Source organism: Rhinoraja longicauda, chromosome 3, assembly GCF_053455715.1.
Source record: "Rhinoraja longicauda isolate Sanriku21f chromosome 3, sRhiLon1.1, whole genome shotgun sequence".
Lineage (NCBI taxonomy): Eukaryota > Metazoa > Chordata > Chondrichthyes > Rajiformes > Arhynchobatidae > Rhinoraja > Rhinoraja longicauda.
In genome coordinates, this window is record NC_135955.1 from 87412909 (window position 1) to 87435671 (window position 22763).

The 22763-nt window shown below is 43.5% G+C and overlaps 1 protein-coding gene across 2 annotated transcripts in view; it reads left to right on the top strand.

Moving 5' to 3' along the window:
- The window catches only part of LOC144592157 (isocitrate dehydrogenase [NADP], mitochondrial-like), a 58936-nt gene extending 36613 nt beyond the window's left edge, over positions 1-22323 (top strand). For both annotated transcript variants that reach the window (XM_078396588.1, XM_078396589.1), the window contains exons 4-11: positions 2333-2493; positions 3676-3819; positions 6209-6345; positions 12285-12436; positions 16771-16883; positions 17948-18045; positions 19196-19288; positions 22188-22323. In XM_078396588.1, the coding sequence (XP_078252714.1) occupies positions 2333-2493; positions 3676-3819; positions 6209-6345; positions 12285-12436; positions 16771-16883; positions 17948-18045; positions 19196-19288; positions 22188-22272 (983 nt within the window). In that variant the 3' untranslated portion in view covers positions 22273-22323. The remainder of the gene's footprint in view (positions 1-2332; positions 2494-3675; positions 3820-6208; positions 6346-12284; positions 12437-16770; positions 16884-17947; positions 18046-19195; positions 19289-22187) is intronic.
- Positions 22324-22763: the final 440 nt, after the last annotated feature.

Genomic DNA, 22763 nt, shown 5'->3' on the forward strand with positions numbered 1-22763 from the left:
GGTGGAAGGAGGGGGGAGGGGGAGAGGGATGGAATGGTGGAGGGAGGGGGGAGGGAGTGGGGGAGGGTGGGATGGAGGGAAGGAGGGAGCGGGGGAGTTAGGGGCTGAGTGGTGATGGAGGTTGGGATTGAGGGGGGAGGGAGGGGGGAGGGAGTGGGGATTGAGGTGGGAAGGAGGGGGGAGGAAGGGGTTGAGGGGGGAAGTGGGACCTCCCCTTTTCCCAGTACCCCTCTTTCCCCGTTGGGCCCGTCCCCGTATAGTTTCCATTGTAACCGGGAGGGGGGGAGGGAGGGTGGAAGGAGGGGGGAGGGGGAGAGGGATGGAATGGTGGAGGGAGGGGGGAGGGAGTGGGGGAGGGTGGGATGGAGGGAAGGAGGGAGGGGGGGAGTTAGGGGCTGAGTGGTGATGGAGGTTGGGATTGAGGGGGGAGGGAGGGGGGGAGGGAGTGGGGATGGAGGTGGGAAGGAGTGGGGAGGAAGGGGTTGAGGGGAGAAGGGGGGGGGAGGGAGGGAATAGGGGCCCCATGCTGATCTGTGTATGTTAAGTGACTTGCACAACTTTAAAAAACTGGCAGTTGCCTTTCGCAACAATGTTGCAACAATCTCACACAAGCATTGTGACGTCACAAGCTGAAGATGTAAATTTAAAACCGAGCTGATCTCTGATTGGTGCACGGGTGCCATTGTGACATCACGCGCTGAAGCCCCTTCAAGAAAAGGGTTAGAAATGAAAATTTAAACTTTAATATCTCTCTAGCTTTAAAAAGGTAACTTCAATTTGAACGAAAGTACTTACAATAGTTGCCCACGTTAATGGTGAATATGGCGGTACAAAAATCGTAGCGCTTTGGTGTACCTTCAGGGAGGAGTAGGGTTTGTAAGTTATGGACAGAAATTCTTCGGAATCTTCCGTACATACACATATACATACATACATACGGAATGTTGGACCGCAGAGTTTTAGTAGTATATAGATAGATGCCAGTCTAAAACTGGTGTTTGATTTGTAAGCCTTTACAATGAATACCTTTACAAGGGGCGTAACTGTGGTGCAGCGGTAGAGTTGCTGTCTTACAGCGCCAGAGACCTAGGTTCAATTCTGACTATGGTTGCTGTCTGTACAGAATTTGTACGTTCTCCCTGTGAACGCATGGATTTTCTCTTGGTGCTCCAGTTTCCTCCCACACTCCAAAGATGTACAGGATTGTCGGTTAGACATAAAATATCGGAGTAAGTCAGCGGGTCAGGCAGCATCTCTGGAGAGAAGGAATGGGTGACTTTTTAGGTCGAGATCCTTCTTTGGGTTAATTGGCTTATGGAAATTGTAAATTGCCCCTAGTATGTAGGATAGTGCTAATGTATGGGATGATCACATGGTTGGCGCAGTCTCAGTGTGCTGAAAGACCTGTTACCATGTTGTATTTCTAAAGTAAAGGACGGTGATTAGAAATTTCAGAGAAGAAAAAGCCACCCTACATTTTTTTAAAATTGTTTGTAAAATTGTTGATTTCTATTTCCATTTTTTAGCATTCAAAAACATCTATAAAATAATAGATATTCAAAAATGTCAGTCAATAAAGCAGGGAAGAAGGATTTGTGGTCTGTCAGTCTTTCAGTGGAGTTTTGTGATTGTGCTCGTTCTAGCTCGCTCTTATTACTTCACTTCAATTTGAGACCCTGCCACAGATTGAGACACGTTTCTTGGCTCGGGGAACAACTGGGCCAACAGGTTGGCCGCCTAGTTTCTGAGTGCAGGCCTGGAGTGAACGTGGATTATAGAAGTGAGTGCAGTCTGTAGACATTAGCGATATAGCGTGGAAATGGGTCCTTTGGCCCATCGAGCCAAGTGATCACCCCGTACGCTAACACTAGCCTGCACATTAGGGACAATTTACAATTTTGCCGAAAACAATCAACCTGCAAACCTGCACGTCTTTGGAATGTGTGAGGAAACCGGAGCACCCGGAGAAAACCCATGCAGTCACAGGGAGAACGTACAAAATCCATACAGACAGCACCCATAGTCAGGATCGAACCTGGGTCTTTGGCGCTGTAAGGCAGCAACTCTACTGCTGCACCACTGTGCTGCTCCTAATCTGTGGAAGTTCCACTCGGGGAAAATCCGGGCTATTCTTTCTACCCAATGTGCTTATTATATAAAATCACCTTTTCTGAAGTGCCACCAGGTGGTGCAAGTGTCACTGATCCACCGTGGACAATCTTCTATTTGTAGAAGTTCCAATGACTGCACGTTTTACCCTGTCTTGCTAGAATTCCAGATCGATTTATATTGTGAGAAACTAATGAAGAAAACTCAATTGATAACTTTTCAGAGTTTGGACTGCAACAAATGTGGAAAAGCCCAAATGGGACCATTCGGAATATTTTGGGTGGCACGGTATTCCGAGATCCAATTATTTGCAAAAATATCCCGCGACTTGTTCCTGGTTGGGTGAAACCGATCACAATAGGACGGCATGCATACGGCGATCAGGTAAGACTTTCCTGCTGGTGCTTATTGAACATGCATCTATTTGGGTTAAGTGGCTGGGGCCTTTGTTTACTTTAGTTTAGTTGGGAGATGCAGTGTGGAAACAGGCCCTTCGGCCCACCGAACCCACACTGACCCGCGACTCCTTCACATTAACACTATCCTACACACCCTAGGGACGATTTACATTTATACCAGCCAATTAACCTGCAAACCTGTAGGTCTTTGGAGTGTGGGAGGAAACCGAAGATTTCGGAGAAAACCCACGGGGTCACGGGGAGAACGTACAACCTCCGTACTGACAGCAGCTAAAGAAAGGGATCGAATCTGGGTTTCTGGGACTGTAAGTGTTGTAAGGCAGCAACTCTTCTGCTGTGTCACTTTGCCACCCGAAACTAAACTAAACTCCACACAGACAATGTCCGTGGTCAGGATCGAACCCCAGGTCTCTGATGCTGTGAGACAGCAGCTCTACCAGCAGCACCACTGCTGCTGTTTTATCTTTACTGTCTTTTCAAAAAGAGAACGTCATGTGCAAAGTAATATTTCCCCAACATACACCAAATAGTCAGCCCACAATAGGTTTATGGCTGTGGTGGAGTTTAAGTTGAACTAAAAGGTTTATTATTGAAGATCAGTTTGTGCAAACTGTTCTTGTAAAAGTAGCTCAGTGTTTTGCCTTTGCTCTATCGTAACTACTTGAGTTTGATACAAGTGGTGAAATGGTAGCCATAGAATACAGTTGGCAGCAAGCCCAAAGTGTTTGCTATTAACACATCATTTTCTGGCACTCGGCAAGCATCATTTCAGGATTTCTCTGCTTTTGGATAAAATTGTACTTGATCCCATACCTAAAGTCTGCTGTGCAGACCTGTCTTTAGCATATGGCTTAAATTCAATGATGAACACCTTTGACCATGGCAGTCATCTTTAGACTTTAGACATACAGCATGGAATCGGGTCCTTTGTCCCACTGAGTCCGCACTGACCAGCGATCACCCCGTACACTAGCACCATCCTTACACACTAGGGGCAATTTACAATTTGTTACCTAAGCCAATTAGCCTACAAACCTGTACGTCTTTGGAGTGTGGGAGGAAACTGGAGAACCTTTAATTATTATTTTTTTGGTTTTATTTTGAATTGAATCTTTAATATCCAATTTAACAAATAATTCCATTGCAGTATCGAGCCATAGATTTTGTCATGGACAAACCGGGCAACTTCAAACTTGTCTTTGAACCTAAAGATGGAAGCAAATCTCTGGAATGGAATGTGTTTGACTTTCCTAGTGGAGGAGTGGGAATGGGAATGTACAATACCGATGAGGTAAGAAAATTTAGATTTATAGACAATAGGTGCAGGAGTAGGCCATTCGGCCCTTCGAGCCAGCACCGCCATTCAATATGATCATGGCTGATCATTCTCAATCAGTACCCCGTTCCTGCCTTCTCCCCATACCCCCTGACTCCACTATCCTTAAGAGCTCTATCTAGCTCTCTCTTTAAAGCATCAAGAGAATCGGCCTCCACTGCCTTCTGAGGCAGAGAATTCCACAGATTTACAATTCTCTGACTGAAAAGGTTTTTCCTTATCTCTGTTCTAAATGGCCTAACCTTTATTCTTAAGCTGTGGCCCCTGGTTCTGGACTCCCCCAACATTGGGAACATGTTTCCTGCCTTTAACGTGTCCAATCCCTTAATAATCTTGTATGTTTCAATAAGATCCCCTCTCATCCTTCTAAATTCCAGTGTATACAAGCTCAGTTGCTGCAGTCTTTCAACATAGGACAGTCCCGCCATTTGTTTTGTTTTAGTTCAGTTTAGAGATACAGCATGGAAATTTAGCCCACCGAGTCCTCACCGGCCAGCAATCCCCGCACATTAACACTATCCCACACGCTCTCGGGATAATTTACACATACACCGTGCCAATTAACCTACAAACCTGTACGTCTTTGGAGTTTGGGAGGAGATCTCAGAGAAAACCCACGCAGGTCACAGAGAGAACATACAAACTCCGTCCAGACACCACCAGTAGTCAGGATTGAACCCCTGGTGCTGTAAAGCAGCAACTCTACCATGACGCAGTGTGTACATTTGCTTCTGTATATTCACGGTGTTCACAGCTCATCTCCAAAAGCCCTGATGTTAGATAGGGAGCCAATGACAATGGTTGAGTGGACCCCTCTCCTCCCTCCACCAGTATGGATGGTATGTCAATTTAGGGGTTCTCGTGGATTTAACATCAGGAAGTCTGGTGTTATCATTACACCAATTACCCAGCTGTACATGAAAAGCATTTCAAATGTTTTGATTGATTGAAAGATACTTCAGCTCACAGAGTCCAGGCTGACCATCGATCACCCATTCACATTAGTTCATATGTTCTAGGAGCAGAATAAGGCCATTCGGTCCTATCAAGTCTACTCCACCATTTAATCATGGTTGATCTATCTTTCCCTCTCCTGCCTTCGCCCCATAACCCCTGACACCCTTTTGTCCAAAAGTCGGAAAATGCACCTAAAATCACATGATGTGGTCATGGTGCTTCCACAGTATTACAACCAGTGGTATCAAAAACATGCAAGTATGAAAAGAAAGACCAACAGCTAAAAGTGCCGAGAGGAACTTGTTCTGTCGATCACAGAAATGAATGTATGTACATACTGTATGGTAGACCTTTGAATTTAATAATGTTATGTGTGGGTGTCTATAAATCGGGCATTTATAACCCAGATGCGGCCTGTATACATTTTGTATACAACCAAAATGCCTATCTAAGCTAATCCTATTTGCCTGTCTTTGACACCAATCCCTCTGAACCTTTAATATCCATATATCTGTTCTTTTTTCTATGAGCAGTAGCTCAACACAACAGCCAAATGTCTGTAGCCTCTTTTTACTCTGGTACTTTATTTTCACATGTTTAAATTACAATGTTTTATTTTTAATCGTCTGCTGTATATCATGTTTTTATCCTTTTGTGAGCAAAGCACCAAGGCTAATTCCTTGTATGCATACATCCTTGGCTGATAACATTTTTTATTATTATTTTAATTTAATATAATTGTACCTGCCTCTACCACCACCTTTGGCAGTCCATTCCAAATATACCCACCACCCTATTGTGGAAAAACTTGCCTTTCAGATCCCCTTTAAACCTTGCCCCTCTTACCTTAAACCTATGCCGTGGAGTTTTAGACTCGCTACGCTGCGGAGAAGACTGTGACTATCTGCGTTACCCATGCCCCTGATAAATAAACCTCTATCATGTCAGCCCACGACCTCCATCACGCCAGGGAATACAATGCCAGCCTTGCCAATCTCTCCTTATAATTTAAGCCTCCAGTCCAGGCAAGATTCTTGTGAATCTTTTTTGCATCCTAACTTCTGAAAGTTAGCACGATTAATAATAACTGTGCACAATACTCCGAGTGTGGTCTAATAATGTTTCTTACAACTATAACATGATGTCCCAACTCGTGTACTCATCATACAACTGAATGAATGAATAAGTTTATTAGCCAAGTATGTACATATACAAGGAATGTGCGTTGGTGCATAATGTGAATGAAGGAACTGCAGATGCTGGTTTAAACTGAAGATGGACACACAATGTTGGAGTAACTCAGCGGGGCAGGCGGCATCTCTGGAGAGAAGGAATGGGTGACGTTTCGGGTCGAATTGAATAATCTTTTCACTTTTTTTATACCTAGTCTATTACAGGATTTGCACACAGCTGCTTCCAGTATGCCCTGACCAAGAAATTGCCTCTTTATATGAGTACCAAAAACACCATTATGAAGGCCTATGATGGAAGATTTAAGGACATATTCCAGGAAATTTTTGCTGCGTAAGTTTTCCTTGAAATTATAACACAAATATATTTTTCTGCTTCAATCTTGTGAAGTGATGCTGATGAAAATATTAGTTCAGTCGAAATTTAATGTGCTTTATCCTTTAATAATGAATAGGACAGATATATTCTTGATTAGTACGGTATCAAGGTTTGTAGGGAGAAGGCAGGAGAATGGGGTTAAGAGGGAGATATAGATCAGCCATGATTGAATGGCGAAGCAGACTTGATGGGCCGATTGGCCTAATTCTACTCCTATCACTTATGGCCCTATGACAGGTTTAGAGGGATATGGGCCAAATGCAGGCAGGTGGGACCAGTGTAGGTGGGACATGTTGGTTGGTGTGGCAAGTTGGGCAGAAGGGCCTGTTTCCATGCTATACGGCTCTATAGATTTATAAAGAAAGGCTGCAAAAATGGTAAGCTTGCTTTGATCTCTGCAGCACTTATATGGCCTTGGAGATTTACTCTCAAGTTGCAATGGATCCCATTAGAAATAACAGCATGCCTATGCCATTCCCACATTACTCATGATCCATTTTTTTTTCCATTTGCAGCAGTTTTGATATTCGCTTTATAAGATGGGAACCATGAGGGAAAAACTATTTACCCAGACTGAGAGGGAAAGATTTACAGGCTCAACTTTCTATTTTTCTTTATCCCCTGACACCCATCCTGCTTCATGAACCTCCCTCCTCCTAACTTACCCTTCCCTCATCCAACCCCCAAAAGGTTTCTTGCATCTGTAGGATTTTACCTCTGTAATTCTCTGGAAATATATTTCCACTTGTTCGTCATTTCTCTTTAGATTAATTTTTCTGCCATCGATCCAATTTATCTCATAACTTTGAGATTTATTATTAATTACGTTGCCACCAGCGATTTCTCTGCGGTGTCTGCCATCTACATAACCCATTCCAACAATCAACCTACACTGCTTTCAGTTCAGTTTAGTTTATTGTCACATGTACCGTGGTACAGTGCAAAGTGTTTGTTGTGTGCTAACCAGACAGCAGAAAGCAATACATGATTACAATCGAGCTGTCCACAGTGTAGGGTAAGAAAATAACTGCAGATGCTGGTACAAATCGAAGGTATTTATTCACAAAATGCTGGAGTAACTCAGCAGGTCCGGCAGCATCTCAGGAGAGAAGGAATGGGTGACGGTTCGGGTCGAGACCCTTCTTCAGACTTCAGTGTATAGATACATGAAAAGGGAATAATGTTTAGTGCAAGATAAAGCCAGCAAAGTCCGATCAAAGGTAATACGGAGGTCACCAATGAGGTAGAAAGTAGTTCAGGACTGCTCTCTGTTTGTGGTAGGATGATTCAGTTTCCTGATAACAGCTTGAAAGGAAACTGTCCCTGAATCTGGAAGTGTGCATTTTCACACTTCTATACCTTCTACACCAGTCTGAAGAAGTGTCTCGACCCGAAACGTCACCCATTCCTTCTCTCCTGAGATGCTGCCTGAACCGCTGAGTTACTCCAGCATTTTGTATCTACCTTCAATTTAAACCAGCATCTGCAGGGTTTTTTTCCTATTCCTTTTACCTGATGGGAGAGGGGAGAAGAATGAGTGGCCGGAGAGCGACTCATCCTTGATTATGCCGCTGGCCTTGCCGAGGCAGCGTGAGGTGTAAATGGAGTCAATGGTTAGTTGCTTCCACAGAAGATCCTGAATCCACATCCTCTGCTACCTAGAAATACCATTTGCAATTGATAATTATACAGCATTACTGAAATTGATGTATGTTTACAGAAAACAAAAAAAGTGAATTGATTTTCTTTCTGACTCAATTTACAAGGACCAATGTTATTTGTGGAAGCATTGTGTAATGTCGCAGTTTAAAACTATTTGTACTCAGATTCTGATTTGTTCACTAGGTTAATTCCCGGAATGGCGGGACTGTCGTATGTTGAAAGGCTGGAGCAATTAGGCTTGTATACACTGGAATTTAGAAGGATGAGGGGGGATCTTATTGAAACATATAAGATAATTAGGGGATTGGACACATTAGAGGCAGGAAACATGTTCCCAATGTTGGGGGAGTCCAGAACAAGGGGCCACAGTTTAAGAATAAGGGGTAGGCCATTTAGAACGGAGATGAGGAAGAACTTTTTCAGTCAGAGAGTGGTGAAGGTGTGGAATTCTCTGCCTCAGAAGGCAGTGGAGGCCAGTTCGTTGGATGCTTTCATGAGAGAGCTGGATAGAGCTCTTAAGGATAGCGGAGTGAGGGGGTATGGGGAGAAGGCAGGAACGGGGTACTGATTGAGAGTGATCAGCCATGATCGCATTGAATGGCGGTGCTGGCTCGAAGGGCTGAATGGCCTACTCCTGCACCTATTGTCTATTGTAACCTAATTTCTTTGCCAAAACTTTTAGATTTGAATCCTCTGGTTACAGTTGCCAGTGGTTAAGTTTCTCCCTATGTGCTACTACTTAACCTCTCTATAATTTTCAAATCTACTTGTATCTGTACAAATTTTCTTGCCTTCCATCACAGTGAAGGGGTATCTGGAGGAGTCGCTGTGATGGATGGATGTTTGTGTTAAAATTGTGTGTCTTCTGTCTTTTACTCTGTACTGTTGTGGCTGCGTGGCAAATGATTTTCGTTCAATTCATTTTGAATGACAATAAAGGTAATTCAATTCAATTCAATTCAGTAGATGGCATGATTGCAATCATGTATAGCCTTTCCGTGAAGGAAGGAATTGCAGATGCTGGTTTCAACCGAAGATAGACACGAAAAGCTGGAGTAACTCAGCGGGACAGGCAGCATCTCTGGAGAGAAGGAATGGGTGACATTTCAGGTTGAGACCCTTCTTCAGACTGGCGAAGAGTCTTGACCTGAAACGTCATCCATTCCTTCTCTCCAGAGATGCTGCCTGTCCCGCTGAGTTACATCAGCTTTTTGTGGCTATCTTCGATTTAAACCAGCACCTACAGTTATTTCCTACACAAAATAGAAACATAAAAAATAGGTGCAGGAGGACGCCCTTTTGGCCCTTCGAGCCAGCACCACCATTCATTGTGATCATGGCTGATCATCCACAATCAGTAACCTGTGCCTGCCTTCGCCCCATATCCCTTGATTCCACTAGGCTCCAGAGCTCTATCTAACTCTCTTAAATTCATCCAGTGATTTGGCCTCCCCTGCCCTCTGTGGCAGAGAATTCCACAAATTCACAACTCTGAGTGAAAAAGTTCCTTCTCACCTCAGTTTTAAATGGCCTTCCCTTTATTCTAAGACTGTGGCCCCTGGTTCTGGACTCCCCCAACATTGGGAACATTTTTCCTGCACCTAGCTTGTCCAGTCCTTTTATAATTTTATATGTCTCTATAAGATCCCCTCTCATCTTTATAAACTCCAGTGAACACAAGCCTAGTCTTTTCAATCTCAATCCCGACAATCCCGCCATCCCAGGGATCAATTTTGTGAACCTACGCTGCACTGCCTCAATTACAAGGATGTCCTTCCTCAAATTAGGAGACCAAAACTGTATACAATACTCCAGATGTGGTCTTACCAGGGCCATATACAACTGCAGAAGAACCTCTTTACTCCTATACTGAAATCCTCTCGTTATGAAGGCCAACTTGCCATCAGCTTTCTTCACTGTCTGCTGTACCTGCATGCCAACTTTCAGTGACTGGTGTACAAGGACACCCAGGTCTCGCTGCACTTCCCCCTTACCTAACCTGACACCATTGAGATAATAATCCGCCTCCTTGTTTTTGCCACCAAAGTGTTTTTTTTAAACCGAAACATTTGAATATTTATGTATAGCCTTTCCGTGGATTGGATAGCAAACAAGAAAAAAGCTTTTCACTGTACCTCAGTAGATGTGTCAATAAACTAATCTAATCGAATAAATCTAAAATGTCACCCATTCCTTCTCTCCAGAAATACTGCCTGAGTTACTCCAGCATTTTTGTGTCTACCTGAAACTAATCTAGTCTTGCTTTGCAATGTAAGTAACTCATCCATTAAAACTCTGGTTTACTAAATTTTGCAGATGACACTTGTTATGGGGAGGTTATCAGCAAGACTGCTGAGAAGGACTTGCAAGAAACTATTAATAAACTTCTTTGCACTTTCTGCATTTTCATTGATGGAAAACAAACTGAATTCTCTATATTTGGATTATTTATTGAGTTGGTATTTCTCGGGTCTAGCCTTGGTTAACTCCCTTTGCCAAGGCTATATTCCTTTTTAGACCCTTGTTATTTTGCTTAATTTCTGACTGCTGAGCCAGATGGAGGTGGAGACAAGCTATTAAAATATCTGCAGCATGAAATTGTATGTTAGCTAGATTTATGTCTCCTAACTAACTACGGGCATCAGAGGTTACGGGGAGAAGGCAGGAAGGTGGGACTGAGAGGGAAACATTGATCAGCCATGATTGAATGGCAGAATAGACTTGATGGGCTGAATGGCCTAATTCTGCCACTATAACTTGTGAACTTATAACCAACCATCTCATTAACTTGACAAAAACAAATGGAAGTGTTAGTACACAAAGTGCTGGAGTAACTCAGCAGGTCAGACAGCATCTTTGGAGAGCACGGACAGGTGACGTTTTGGGTCAGAACCCTTCGTCACTCTGAAGAAGGGACTCGACCCAAAACATTGTCTACCCACATTCTCTAGAAATGTTGCCTGACCTGCTGAGTACTTTGTGTCCTTTTATGTAATCCAGCATTTGCAGTACCTTGTTTTTTTGCAAAGGGAAGAGTTAGACAGCTTAATAGTTGATAGCAAATGCATAAAGCCTGGAGCATTAGGCTGCCAATGTGCAAGCGGCACGGTGGCGCAGCGGTAGAGTTGCTGCCTTACAGCGAATGCAGCACCGGAGACTCTGGTTCAATCCTGACTACGGGCGCCGTCTGTACGGAGTTTGTACGTTCTCCCCGTGACCTGCGTGGGTTTTCTCCGAGATCTTCGGTTTCCTCCCACACTCCAAAAGACGTACAGGTATGTAGGTTAATTGACTGGGTAAATGTAAAAATTGTCCCTAGTGTGTGTCGGATAATGTTAATGTGCGGGGATCGCTGGGCGGCGCGGTCCCGGTGGGCCGAAGGGCCTGTTTCCGCGCTGTATCTCTAAATCAAAAAGAAAATGCGGGGAGGATGTTTCCTCCCATGGGGGGGGATGGTGTCAGAAAAAGTAGTCATCCATTACGATAGAAGAGGACGTTCTGCCATGACGGTCACAAATCTTTGGAATTCTCTGATCGAGAGAGTTGGGGAGACAGAGTCATTACACATATTAAAGGCCAGGGCAGATTTTGTTTTGGGTCCCTGAGGAAGTGTGGGTTATTGGGGACAGACAGGCAAGTGTTGATCGTCCAATGTCGTATGATCTTGCTGAATGGCAAAGCAGGCTTGAGGCCCATGTGTTAAACATTGAGCATCTTATTGTGCAGACAGGTGGTCTCCAGCAGAGGTCGTGCTATTCAACTATGTGGGAAAATATAGTCAATGCAAATATATTACATGCCACCCAACGCCAAATGTAAGTGTGCTTTCAGCTAAGGGATAACTTGCAAAGGAATCCTGAGGTATAAATCGAAAAGATCTCAATACTGAAGAGCTCTTACGATTCATGTTGTGCATGTTGCTCCTATGGTTTTGAGAATCTGGGACAATCTTGCCAAGAGTAACTCTGAGTCGGGCAGCATCCCTGGAGAATGTGGATAGGTGACGTTTTGGGTCAGGACTCTTCTTCAGACTAATTGTGAAAGAAGGGGGGAGGGGGGGTTGTGGAGAAAACCAGAATACACCTTAACATTGGCTCCTAATGTTGCATTAAACTGAGTTTAGGCACCTAAAGTGTAAATTCTTGAATTACAACTGCATTATATTCAACCATGGATAGTAGGATCGGCTAGACTTTTAATTGGAGTTTTGATTTTTGTTTTTGCTCTAACAGAAATTACAAAGCAATGTTTGATAAGATGGGCATCTGGTATGAGCACCGGCTGATCGATGATATGGTGGCACAGATGCTGAAGTCCTCGGGAGGTTTTGTCTGGGCTTGTAAGAACTACGATGGAGATGTTCAGTCTGACATCCTGGCACAAGGTAATTATCAATTAACTCTTCATCACTATACTCATTTTATTGTCAAACGGGATCCCACCACTAGCCACATTTACGCAACACAGACAGAGTCCCGCTCGTCCTTACCTTCCACCCCATCAGCCATCGCATACAACACATAATCCTCCAAAAATTTCCGCCACCTCCAACGGGATCCCAACACTAGCCACATTTTCACAACAGAGTCCCTCTGGTCCTTGCCTTCCACCCCATCAGCCGTCGAATAGAACACATAATCCTCCAAAATTTTTGCCACCTCCAATGGGATCCCACCACTAGCCACATCTCCCCATCTCTACCGCTTTCTGCCTTCCGCAGAGACCGTTCCCCCGCAACTCCCCGGTTAACTCATCCTTTCCCACCCAACCCACCCCCTCCCCAGGTACCTTCCCCAGCAACTGCAGAAGATGCCACACTTGTCGCCATACCTCCTCCCTCGAATCTGTCCAGGGACCCCGACAGTCCTTTCAGGTTAGGCAGAGGTTCACTTGCACCTCCTCCAACCTCATCTACTGTATCCGTTGTTCAAAATGTGGACTCTTATACATCGGCGATACCAAACGCAGACTGGGCGTTCCTTTTGCGGAACACTTTCGCTCAGCCGGCGTGAACCAACCTAATCTCCCGGTTGCTGGATACTATAATTCTCCTTCCCATTCCCACACTGACCTTTCTGTCCTCGGTCTCCTCCATTGTCCGAGTGAGGCTAAACGCAAATTGGTGAAACAGCATCTCATATTTCGCTTGGGCAGCTTACAGCACTGCAGTATGAATATTGATTTCTCTCACTTCTGGTAACCCCGGCATTCCATCCCTCTCCCACCCAAGTTGTGCTAGCTTCCCATTTTCACCCGACAAACTGCTTACAATGAATGGCCTGTTTCCTTTATCATCATTACTTTTTTGCATATCTTTCATTCATTGTTCTTTATCTCTCTACATCACCGTCTATATTTCTCGTTTCCCTTATTCCTAACCAGTCTGAAGAAGGGTCTCGACCCGAGACGTCACCCATTCCTTCTGTCTAGAGATGCTGCCTGTCCTGCTGAGTTACTCCAGCTTTTTGTGTCTCTACTCATTTTTATTGTTTAGTTTAGAGATACAGCAAGGAAACAGGCCCTTTGGCCCACCGAGTCTGTGCCGACCAGCAAATCTCATACACTACACTATCCTACACACTGGGGACAATTTACAATTTTTATCGAAGCCAATTAACCTACAAACCTGTACGTCTTCGGAGTGTGGGAGGAAACCGGAGCACCTGGGAAAAACCCACGCGGTCACGGGGAGTACCTACAAACTCTATACAGACCACCCATAACCAGGATTAAACTGTGGACTCTTGCGCTGTAAGGCAGCAACTACCGCTGTGCCATCGTGCCACCCCATTGATTGGTAAATGGTTTCTAATCTATTGAATAACAAAATGTCAAATGGATTTTCAATACTGATTGTGCAGGAAAATCGAAGATAGACACAAAATGCTGGAGTAACTCAGCGGGTCAGGCAGCATCTCGGGAGAGAAGGAATGGGTGACGTTTCGGATCGAAACCCTTCTTCAGACTGATATGTGCTATTCAGAGGATAACATTGTGGTGGGATCTTGTCCATTGTCGGCATGGTTAATTTGGAAGCTCTGATACAAGTTGCTAAATTATTTAAGCACCTGATTTAATTGGAACTTATTTTGCACTATTCTGTAGTAATTAATAATTTCTTCCTCTCTCCTTCACTGACTGGATGGATTGCCTTGATGGAGTTATCTTCTGATGCTTTAAGAAATTTTGTTGGACTGGATTCACCCGGACTTGAGTTGCAATTTAGTGCCTTTTGCAAAGCTCTTCAACCATTCTGAAGATGGAGGGTCTGTTTTACCACATGCCGACTTATTCCATTCAGCTTTGTTTCCTATTCTTGGGGGAATTGATGACACAATTCGACATAGGAAAATGTCCGGCTTGATTTTCAGAATGATTTTCCTTCATATAGTCATCTGTTTATTTCTGCGATTGCTCTATTGGTGCTGATATTAGCTGCCATTTCTCCAGTCTTCCTGATTCCTGTGTTGGTTGTCATTTGCTCATTGCTTCTAGCAGCAGCAATTGCCCTCTTGGTCATCATCTCTTCTAAGTCCAAGTAAATAGTTGTCCCAGCAGTAATGATTAATTATGAATGAACATTGGGATGGTAAACCACACATTTGCTGCAATGGATACTTTCGCGCACCCCAGAATCATGATTTAAAAACATGAAATAACAGAATCTGGCGTGCAGCGTAGGTTTACTAGGTTAATTCCTGGAATGGCGGGACTGTCGTATGTTGAAAGACTGGAGCGACTAGATTTGTATACTGGAATTTAGAAGGATGAGAGGGGATCTTATCAAAACATATTAAGGGGTGGACACGTTAGAGGCAGGAAACATATTCCCAATGTTGGGGGAGTCCAGAACCAGGGGCCACAGTTTAAGAATAAAGGGTAAGCCATTTAGAACGGAGATGTGGAAAAACTTTTTCAGTCAGAGAGTTGTGAATCTGGAATTCTCTGCCTCAGAAGGCAGTGGAGGCCAATTCTCTGAATGCATTCAGGAGAGAGCTCGATAGAGCTCTTAAGGACAGCAGAGTCAGGGGGTATGGGGAGAAGGTAGGAACAGGGTACTGATTGAGAATGATCAGCCATGATCACATTGAATGGCGGTGCTGGCTCAAAGGGCCGAATGGCCTACTCCTGCACCTATTGTCTATAATCTGCTGGAAATGCGGAGCAGGTCCGATTAGCACTTGAAAGAGCAGATGAAATCATAGAGTCATACGGCATGGAAACAGGCCCTCTACAGTCGCAAGTTGATCGTTGGTTTCTTGTCATTTTAATTCTTCATTCTATTGCCACTCTGACCTCTGTCTTTGATCTCTTACTCAGTTCCAACAAAGTTCAACAGAGGCTCCGTGGCGCCCAGCTGGGCGACACAGTGGCGCAGCGGTAGAGTTGCTGCCTTACAGCGCCAGAGACCCGGATTCGATCTTGAATACGGATGTTGTCTGTACAAAGTTTGTACGTTCTCCCTGTGACTGCATGGGTTTTCTCCAGGTGCTCCGGTTTCCTCCCACTTTAAAGACGTGCAGGTTTCTAAGTTAATTGGCTTCAGCAAAATTGTAAATAATCCCTAGAAGTAGGACAGTGCTAGTGTATGCAGATTACCGGTCAAAGCTTAAGGGCCTGCTTCTGTGCTATATCTCTGAAGACACCAAAATCAAAATCAAGTGTGCCATTTATTTATAATAATAATAACTTTTATTTATATAGCACTTTTCATGCAATTGAATGCAGTCCATTACATTATAATGTCGTACCTCCCCATTCAGTTAGCACTACCATCATTTGTGTCCATTCAATATGCCCTTGATTCCATCCAATCACAGATCTTTCCTTTTATTCTCTCTGCCCATCTCCTCCCCACCCCCAATCGTCCATCGCAACACAAAATTTGTTTACCTTTGATTTTTCATTAGAACAGGGAAAAGCAGCTGACCTGAAACATTAGCTCTGTTTCTCTCTCCGCCTTTACTCTCTGACCTGCTGAGTATTTCCTGCATATTCTAATTTTACTACAGAGCCACAACCACACGCTCCACTCCCCAAACTGGCAGGTTTCCATTCTCCATTGGTGACATGCATTGTCTTGAGGAACATAAAATTGTACAGAGGGAGGGGGCGGTTCCAGAATTTAGATATATTTTTGGAAAGAGTTGGTAACTTTTTAAAACTCGTGTTTGTATTTACAAAGTCATAAAGACGTACAGCATGGACTCACGCCTTTTGGCCCAAATGTGACCAGGATACCTTATCTAAGCCAGTCCCGTTTGCCCGCATTTGGCCCATCTCCCCATAAACCTATCCTATCCAAGTACTTGTCTAAATGTCCATAAAAATGTATGCAAATTGCCTTGAGATTGGCTTGGGAGTACAATACTTAATACCTTTAACACTTTGACCGGTTGACTCATGCCCTCTGGTCTTTACTGTAGAGATGCACCGTGGAAACAGGTCCTTCGGCCCACCGAGTTTGTGCCGACCAGCGATCACTCCGTACACTCGGACTATCCTACAAACTAGGGACAATTTACAATTTACAGAAACCAATTAACCTACAAACCTGTACGTCTTTTGAGTGTGGGAGGAAACTGGAACACCTAGAGAAAGCTCACGATGTAACGCTGTAAGGCAGCAACTCTACCGCTGCCCCACTGTGTTGCCCCAAATGTCGCACTGATATTTTCTCTGCAATGATGTCTTGTCACGACGATGTTTTCGCTGCAGGATTTGGTTCTCTGGGGCTGATGACGTCAGTGCTGATTTGTCCAGATGGGAAGACAATTGAAGCTGAAGCGGCTCATGGAACAGTTACTCGACATTACAGAGAGCACCAGAAGGTCAGTGCGAGCAGATAATGCAGCACAGAATGCTCTGGCCATGCATTCTCCTCAACAGCTGAAACCAGACCTCGATAAAAAGGGCAACGTCTTTAATGCAATCCCATCCCATAACTCGTGCTTTTATTCGACAACTTTCAAATTCCATGATTTTAAATCTACTCTTATTATTCTACAGCTGAATTTGTTCTAATTGAGTTATAGTATTTATAGGCAATAGGTGCAGGAGTAGGCCATTCGGCCCTTCGAGCCAGCACCACCATTCAGTGTGAGCATGGCTGATCATTCTCAATCAGTACCCCGTTCCTGCCTTCTCCCCATACCCCCTGACTCCGCTATCCTTAAGAGCTCTATCCAGCTCTCTCTTGAATGCATTCCGAGAATTGGCCTCCACTGCCTTCTGAGGCAATGAATTCCACAGATTTACAACTCTCTGACTGAAAAAGTTTTTCCTCGTCCCCGTTCTAAATGGCCTACCCCTTATTCTTAAACTGTGGCCCCTGGTTCTGGACTCCCCCCAACATTGGGAACATGTTTCCTGCCTCTAACGTGTCCAACCCCTTAATAATCTTATATGTTTCGATAAGATCCCCTCTCATCCTTCTAAAGTCAAGTGTGTACAAGCCTAGTCGCTGCAGTCTTTCAACATATGACAGTCCCGCCATTCCGGGAATTAACCTAGTAAACCTATGCTGCACGCCCTCAATAGCAAGAATATCCTTCATCAAATTTGGAATAAGTTAGTAGAGCAGCTGCCTTAAAGGTGCCAGAGACCCGGGTTTGATCCTGACATTGGGAGCTGTCTGAGTGGAGTTTGCATGTTCTCCCTATAACCCGCATGGGACTCCTCTGGGTGCACCGGTTTCCTCCCATATCCTAAAGACGGTTGAGATTGTAGATTAATTAGCCTCAAAATCACCCCTAATGTGTAGGGAGGAAAGAGAAATGAGTGGCATGTGTTTGTGGATGGTGCACAGTATCATATAGTCTGGTATAATATTTCAATTCTAAGCTCTGCTTCATGCTCCATATTGTTACTTTAAGTTGTTTTGATTAAACACCAGGGTAAATCCACCAGCACAAATCCAATTGCCAGCATATTTGCCTGGACTCGAGGGCTGGAACACAGAGGAAAGCTCGATAGCAATCATCAGCTTAAGCAGTAAGTCATTTGTGTGTTGATGTTCAGAGTAATTTTACAAAGAGAATGTGGGGAATAAGACCTGAATGTTTTAGCCAATAAACCTTAGTGAGAAAACTCTCTGCTTTTTATCCAGCATTAAATCGCTTCAGGCTGGATTTTGTGTTTAAGGCCATATGAAATGCCACCAAGTCATTTTCTTTGTACCATTTTTCTAATTCAATCTTGGCTACCTACACCAAGGCCACCCCCTTATTTATGAAGATTTTATGTTGCACTAAAACTTGTGTGACTGTTATTATGGGTTGGTAATCAAAACGAGTAACGATGGCCCCAATTGCAGAGCTTCAGGTGAATTTGTATCCAAGTGAGCTTATTTATCCGAAGCTTTTATTAAGAGGTTTGCTGGAGCAATGGCTGGGATGAATTACAGAGTGGGATTAATTCGCCACTTGCTTCTCCCAGTGTGGAAGAAGGCAAAAAGCCTGAGTTTAGAAGGATGAGAGGGGACCTCTTTGAAAGTTACTGAATAGTGAAAGGTCTGGATAGAGTGGATGTGGAGATGATGTCTCCATAGCCTTGGAATAAAAGGACATGCCATTAGAGAGGAGATGAAGAGGAATTTATTTAATCAGAGGGTGGTGAATATGTGGAATTCATTCACAGATTCACTCACAAGTGAATGGATACTTGTGGAGGCCAAGTCAATGGATATTTTTAAGGCAGAGGTGGATAGATTCTTGATTAGTATGGGTGTCAGGGGTTATGCGGAGAAGGCAGGGAAATGGGGTTGAGAGGGAAAGATAGATCAGCCATGATTGAATGGTAGTGTAGACTTGATGGGTCGAATGGCTTAATTCTTCTCCTATAAGTTATAACTATAACTGCATTTCTTTCGGTCTTATGTGGTAACTGTAAATGTCTTCTGCAAAATAGTTTCCTCCCGCTCTGTGACATGGAGCATTACGGGATAACAAGGCTGTATTTACACTGGACAGCACTGTATTTACACTGGATAGCACTGGATTTACACTGGACAGCACTGTATTTACACTGGATAGCACTGTATTTACACTGGATAGCACTGTATTTACACAGGATAGCACTGTATTTACACTGTTTTACACTGGATAGCACTGTCTAATGTTTATGCTGTATTCCATTCTCCCAGGTTTTCTAATATGCTAGAGCAGGTGTGTGTGGAAACTGTGGAGAGCGGTATCATGACAAAGGACTTGGCTGCTTGCATTTACGGATTTCAGAAGTAAGTTGCTCAATTTTGAATTGGATTCAGTCAATGCAGAAGCTACAAAGAAAATTAAAAGGTGTCTAAATAGACAAAGGAGAGGGAGATCGGGTATTGGATGAGATAATACTGGTCTGCAACAGGAAAGAGAGTATATTTCTGACTGATAGAACTTCCACAAGGTCAGTGGTTGACTCTGTATTGTTGCCAATCTACATTAATGACTTGGCCAGTGGAGCAAACTAGAAACTAATCAAACATACATAAGATACAAAAATAGAAGTGAGAGAGGGACTGACTAAAGCAGTGAAAGAATCATGAAAAAGACTAAATATTTTGAGGAAAAATGCAAAGAATGTTTTATTTCTCATGAAGTTAGGAAATGTGAGTTAAATGTTGCGGTATGAAGCCCAACGAGCAATGTTAAATCAGGCCAAATATGGTCAATGGGTTGACTTGTATGCAGAAGGGTTTGCAACCAAATGAAAATGCAGCTTTTTGTCCCACATTACACTTTTTGATGAAACTGCCTGTGTATTGGGAAACAGTGGCTTTAGAAACAGATAAAGGGGCAGAATAATATTATCTATAGTAAGGAGTCATGTCTGGAAGAAGTGGAGGCAAACAAGAGGCACGGTAGCGCAGCGGTAGAGTTGCTGCTTTACAGCGAATGCAGCGCCGGAGACTCCGGTTCGATCCTGACTACGGGTGCTGCACTGTAAGGAGTTTGTACATTCTCCCCGTGACCTGCGTGGGTTTTCTCCGAGATCTTCGGTTTCCTCCCACACTCCAAAGACGTACAGGTATGTAGGTTAATTGGCTGGGTAAATGTAAAAATTGTCCCTAGTGGGTGTAGGATAGTGTTAATGTACGGGGATCGCTGGGCGGCACGGACTTGGAGGGCCGAAAAGGCCTGTTTCCGGCTGTATATATATGATATGATATGATAAACTACTGGGTGTAAGACCGGCCAAGGATAAGTTGGAGTAGTTCAAATATGGAGCTAACGAAGGCACCTAACGAAGGTGTTTCAGCAGAGACGGGACGGAGTTCAGCAATGAAATAGAAATGGAAATGGGCAGCCATTTGTGCTTCAATGGTCATCTTGGGTCAATGGTGATATGTGCTTCAATGGTCATCTTGGGTTCAAGTGTGATCCTGTATTTGCAGAGATTTGTTCCGCCTCAGACAGCCAAGCTGGTGAATGGAGATGCTAACAGTAACTGCAAACATAAACTTTGACCTTTGGCCAATGTTTAGTTGAATCCAATTAATTCCATTCCATAGCCCTTTCTGCATAATACTTTTGATTTTTTATCTGATGGGTTCCCTTTTGAATCTATTTCACCCACAACACTGGGGAATATATTGCAGAACCTAACCACTTTCGTAGCCAAATTTGGAAATATGTTGTCTCTGCTTCTTTTGGCAATCACCTTAAATCTGACTGCCTTTGTTAGTGACCCATTTGAAGCAGTTTTTAAAATAACAAGGTTTTGCCCTTCATGATTTTAACACCTTTGCATCTAGGATTATATCTAGAGCAGGAAATTTACAACATTGAATTTTGTAACTTTCTTTGCCAGCCCTTTCAGCAGAAAAATTAAACATCAATTGAGTAAACATGAGCAAATGGAAAATACCAATGAGAGAAATGAATCCTTATAAATATTTGATATCATTAAAGTGTCATAATTCAATGCTGATAGCAAAGGAGAGAGACAAAATAAATATTTTTTGAGGGGAAAAAAAGCCATGTTCTTGTCAGTAGCTTGCCATGTGCACAAATACAATCACAAATCGAACGTGTATATTTTTGGAGACACAAGAAACTGCAAATGCTGGCTTTCCAAACAAAAACAGGAAATGCTGGAGTAACTCAATAGGTCAGAGAACATCCCTGGAGAACATGGAGCACATTGGTGTAGCGGTAGAGCTGCTGCCTTAGAGATCCGAGTTCGATCCTGACTACAGTTGCTTGTCTGTATGGAGTTTGTACATTCTCCCCGTGACCTGCGTGGGTTTTCTCAGATCTTCGGTTTCCTCCCAAACTCCCAAGAAAATAGACAATAGGTGCAGGAGTAGGCCATTCGGCCCTTTGAGCCAGCACCGCTCGACGTACAGGTTTGTAGGTTAATTGGCTTGGTATAAATTGAAAATTGTCCCTTGTGTGTGTAGGGTAGTTAATGTGCGGGGATCGCCGGTCGGTGCGAACGCAGTGGGCTGAAGGACCTGTTTCCGCACTGTATCTATAAGATAAACTAAACCTGGATAGGCGGAGTTTTGTGTTGGGACCCTTCCAGACTGATTATTAGAGCGGAGGGAAGCTAGAAAAGAGGTGGGGGTGGGAGAAAGTCTATCCATCTCCAGAGATGCTGTTTGACCTGCGTTCTCCAGTAGCAAATTGTGTTTTTTTAAATTGTATATTTTTGTTCATTTTGAGGAATAAAATCAGTTGAGCCATTTAGATGAGAAAAAACTTTTTCACCCAGAGAGTTGCGAATTTGTGGAATTCTCTGCCACAGAAGGCAGCAGAGGCCAATTCACTGGATGAATTTAAAAGAGCGTTAGATCGAGCTCTAGGGGCTAGCGGAATCAAGGGATATGGGGAGAAATAAGGCATGATTGTGGATGATCAGCCATGATCACAATGAATGGCAGTGCTGGCTCGAAGGGCCAAATGGCCTCCTCCTACACCTATTTTCTATGTTTCTAAGAGACTGCAGCAAAGTGTTCACATTTGGCACATGGAACAATTGCTTGCCATTGTCCATATGGAACATTAAGCACCAACTCCAACTGGGTCTGGTGGTAAATATCTTGTTGTTGTTTGTGCCAGAGTTGTAAAAAAAACGCAAAGCTTAAAGGCTGTGGCTGAAAGTTTCCACTGACATGCTGTAATTTCCTCCATTGTTAGCATAAAGCCAGGGCAACACTACGTGTACATGGAGGAATTTCTTGATGTCGTCAAGGAAAACTTGGACAAGAAGTTGAGTCATTGAAACAGACCAAGAACAATTAAAGACGCTTCAACACCCTTTCCATGGAACTAGTTAGCACGCTGAAGAGTGACTTCATTCTGCCTGTACGGTTTGCTACGTTGGAAGTAAAATGACATTTATTATTGCCAGCGTTTGTTCATTTGAACGTTTAAATTCAAAGTATTGATTTATAACTACTGCCCATAATTCCATCCTTTGTGCCAGTAGTTGCTCGGTGCCAGTTGAAACTGTTTGGTTACCAATTGAACATTGTACTGTATTTACAATTTTGCAAACTAAAAGGAACAGTGTTTTGTACTTTTCTCCCAAAGCTGTGCTGCCAACTAAACCCGACTATGTTCAAATCCTGTACATGAAAGAAGATACTGGATTGGAGATACAAGGAACTGCAGATGTTGCTTTGCAAAGAAAAAGATTCAAAAATGCTGGAGTAACTCAACAGATCAGGCAGTATCACTGAAAAACATACTGACATTTAAATTAGAGGAACC